We start from the raw sequence: 4101 nt of genomic DNA on the forward strand, positions 1-4101 counted from the left end.
TCTGGCACGATGCTTACGGTTTTAGAAAACAATTCAACATAATTTTTTGTTTATTTGAGCATTTTCCATCATTTTGACATTAAAAACTAAATAACTCCAAGAGAAAAATAAAAAGTTTTTTTTCGAATTTTCAAATCACGACCAGGAAAAATCAATTATTGAAAAAATCAGAACTGAAACTTTTACAAAAAACTTATTTTCTTGTTACTGGATATTTCAGCAATCTTTCAAAAAAAGTTTATTCAAAACGGACACGATTCAGCAGAGATACACATGAAAGTATGAATCTGCCCTCACCTATGCTCGCTACTGTACTTAATTATTACACGACGAGTTTCTCAAAAAACGTGGCACTTCTTCTCTGGATTCATAGGTGATCCAACTGGGCAATTGAATGCTTCTGCGAAAGATTTCATATTGGAAAACACCCCATTTACACGGAAGCTATAAGTTGGATGCGTTCTTGTTAACTGTTCTGCCAAAGATACTTCAGATCTAGAGCTACACCAATTCTGAAAACTTTTACTATTTTTAAATGCATAATGAGTGTATTTAGTACTAACCAGAGCCGTAAGATGGAAGAATAATTTGTCCGGTTTCTCGTCCTCAAACCCAAAAATACTAGGCTCATTAGAAAAGTCCACTTTTTTGTAAGTTCTCCAGGAGGTCTCTACACCAATCATATCAGAAGCGATTTCTTTAATCGTAGTGGTGCCATTCAGCTGGAAAAATTTATAGATCTGCTATTAAAACAACAAACCAACATTTCTCCCAAAATCTGGATCGTCATACTCATTGTATTGATTGATCAGGCACTGCGTTCTTCTATCATACTCTGCTGAATCTTCAGGTGTCCACCAGTTGCTTTCTTTGCCATTTTCATCTCTCTGTCTTCCAAATGGATCATACCCATGACCTATTTCATGACCAATCACTTCTCCAATACTAGCCACTTTTGCATATTTTGGATATGTCGAATCAAAGAATGGATCGTCCAAGAAAGCAACGTTTAGAGCTGATTAAAAAAAAGTTATTTTCAAAAGTGGGAAGAGTACTCACTTAGTTTATTGATTGTTGGATGGTAAAAGGCATTGGTGATCAAATAATCAGAACTAGATTCAAATGGGAACAACGCAGCAAAATGATTCATAGACTGAATGGTTCGAAATCTCTCAATTTCGATTTTTGTTTGGAAATATGTCATATTGATGTCAGACAAGTTGAGCGATTCAAAAAATCTATCCAACGTGCCCGGAACCTCCAATTCTTTTGGATAACCAATAACTTTCTTCATATTCTTTACTTTCTTGATAGCTCTCTGTTTTGTCGTCTCATGAAGCCATGAGGATTTCTGAATAGTTTCAACAAAACTTCCGATAATATCCTCAACTATGTCAGAGGCAATTTGGAGGTTCTCCTTATCAAAATGATTGCGAGCAAACATTCGGAGAGAAGCAAGTGGCAGTTTTTCTATAACTTCCTGAAAGATTTTGAACACCGTTATAAAAACGCCCTGGGTCCGTTTGATTTGCACTAACCTCTGTACAATCATCTTTCCCAGATGTCTTCTGTTTTTCCAGTGAAATGAGAAAACGAATCATCAAGTAGTTTGCCAATGTCCGATTTGAACTGGATTGTAGTATAGTTTCCAACTGAAACACGTAAATATGTAGGTCAAATTTTATAACCTAAAACTATTTACATTTTTCTTCCCATCACTGTAATACAACGCGTCATTAAGTCCTACAGTTCTGTTCTGAATTCTCTCCCAGACTTCTTCTTTTCTTCTCGGATCAATAAGACTTTTAATGATTCTAGTGAAGTCAAGACTCGGAACATTTTCTTGAAATTCGGATGAATATATTCCGCCGGAAACATTTGTATTGGGCTGAAAATTTCTCGTTATCAATAATTCCTGATGCTACCATTAGTCATTACCTCTTGCAACTCATCATTCAACTTTATCACATCTTTAACATCTCTCCCTATCTGATCAGCATCTGGTCTTTCGTAAATTAATCTCAGTGTTTCATTCAATATCTGAAACTTAATCAAAATATAAAATACGGAAAAAAGAATTGAAGACACCACCTTCTTGATTCCAGATTCGAGAGCTTCAGATGTGATGGGGTCTCTGATTATAACTAAATACTGATTGTGTATCACAAACTTTAAGAATCCAAACTGATCCCGCCCGAGTTTTGCCATTGCAGCCATCATATCTGAATAGTTTTTCAAATTTTGGATGCTTCCTACACGCAAAACTCTACCATTCAAGTCAAAATCCGCTTCATTCCAGTTCCGTCCAAAAACTGGAGCCGATCCAATTCTCGTGATCAATTCCAGCTGAGACTTTGCTTCCTGTTCCGCAATTTCCGTGGCCTAAAATGTTTTTAAGCATACTTTTTAAATTGTGTAGTGTCTCACGTTAAGCTTATTTGACTCCTGACACTTTTGATATAAAAAATGCATCGCATTTTCAGAATTCGAAGTAGACGGTAGGTTCTTGTCGAGGAATTCTGAAAATTGTGATGACGTGTAAGAGCCCTAGCGTTTTTAGTTTCTACTGTACTATTAGCAAGTCACGCATCTTACAACCACGCTCTACCAAAACCGAACAGAAGTGTATGCGAAATTAAGAGGCATGCTTCTAAGGCATTTCGGTGGAGCGCAGTTGTAACAACTGTGCCGAGCTAATAATGTTTTCCTGTAACTGCCCCTTTCTCGGAAACCTTTAATCAGTCGAGCAACTATTCCAGTTTTGGTGCTCAGCCTAGTTTTCGACTCAAGATTATTCTCGTTGTACTTCCCGCACGCTGCTTCGAAAAAGTTTTCACATGGATCCACTGATACGTCACGCCAATTATGCTGAAACTCAATGTTGAAACCAAAAAAGTAAATCAAATCAAACCAATTGATGTGCCAATGTGATGCATTCCGGTGATTTGCAGACACCTTTGTGTTTTACAGGAAGAGATTCTGATTTACAAGGTGGTTCATCGGAACTTCTTATGAAGGTGATAGCTGCATAGACTGAGATGATCCAGACTAGGAGAATGACAAAAAGTTTTAGTGAGAAATTGGACTTTTTATCCTTCTCAGTCATTTTCTGAAAATTTTATTGTTGATAAGTGATGACGCCAGAGAAACTCACATAATGTTCGAACATCGGATGCGGGAACAGTATTGATTGATTGTTTTTTTTTTCAAGTGTTTGTTTTCTAGAGTATATTGTAACCGGAACACATGGAGAAGTGGAGTGCCGAGTCGGTCGATGTCAGGATAGTTCAAGTTATTGTTTTTAATTTAAGAGAAATTTTCTATTTTTCAGAATCAAGTTAAAACAGAGAAACAATGATATGATTTAAAAGAACGAAAAAATCACTTTGTCATCAAATTTTATTGGACAATAAGCATTAAGAAAGATTGCTGAAATAGTGAATTTTTGTTGTTTGAATAAATTTTGAATAAACCAGAAACTTGTGTTTTGGTGTTCTCGGAATAGTCTTTTTTAATGCTAATATTCCAATAAATTTTGTTAGATGAATGACTATCCAAAATAAAATTCCTCAAATACAATTTTTGAAATAGTAAAAATCCTAGTGATAAGGTGGAAAAAACTTTCGTTCAGTCAGTTCAGGCTCAGAAAGACTTCATAATTAAAATCCTTTTTTTCCATGTCTGTCATAAAATCGAAAAATGTTTCTTGGCACTTATACTTAATTGTTCATTATGAAAATAGAAAAAAGGGTGTTACATCCCAAACCGTTCTGATTGGAAACCAAGTTACCAGATCCAACAAGTGCGGTGCACTGCTCCGAGGTACTCTAAAAGAAAGTAATGTGTTGTACTTTTCTAAAAAACTCTGTTTCATAACTGTTACGTCTCACTCGTTCAGCATCTTTGGCAATCAGCTGAATGATCCACTGGGTCAAACTTTTATAATACATCTTAAATATCCACCGAAAATAATAACAAAAAGAATTAGATTAATCTTAAAACTAACTTGAAACAAAAGTGAAACTTGTGTGAAAATGTGTGTAACTTGTGAAAATGTTTATTATCAAAAAATTAACAAAAGCTGTATTTTTTCCGTTTTTT

General features: G+C 35.3%; 1 protein-coding gene across 1 annotated transcript; it reads right to left on the minus strand.

Moving 5' to 3' along the window:
• Positions 1-338: 338 nt before the first annotated feature.
• Positions 339-3106, minus strand: GCK72_015361 (uncharacterized protein; the record flags this gene model as incomplete). The annotated part of the gene is made up of 12 exons (XM_053730813.1): positions 339-512; positions 564-722; positions 765-1015; positions 1060-1480; positions 1539-1652; positions 1703-1888; positions 1939-2040; positions 2092-2222; positions 2271-2382; positions 2428-2519; positions 2733-2868; positions 2912-3106. 12 exons carry the CDS (start codon positions 3104-3106, stop codon positions 339-341), a joined length of 2073 nt encoding a protein of 690 aa, XP_053585585.1.
• Positions 3107-4101: the final 995 nt, after the last annotated feature.

This window comes from Caenorhabditis remanei, chromosome IV, assembly GCF_010183535.1.
Source record: "Caenorhabditis remanei strain PX506 chromosome IV, whole genome shotgun sequence".
Classification (NCBI taxonomy): Eukaryota; Metazoa; Nematoda; class Chromadorea; order Rhabditida; family Rhabditidae; genus Caenorhabditis; species Caenorhabditis remanei.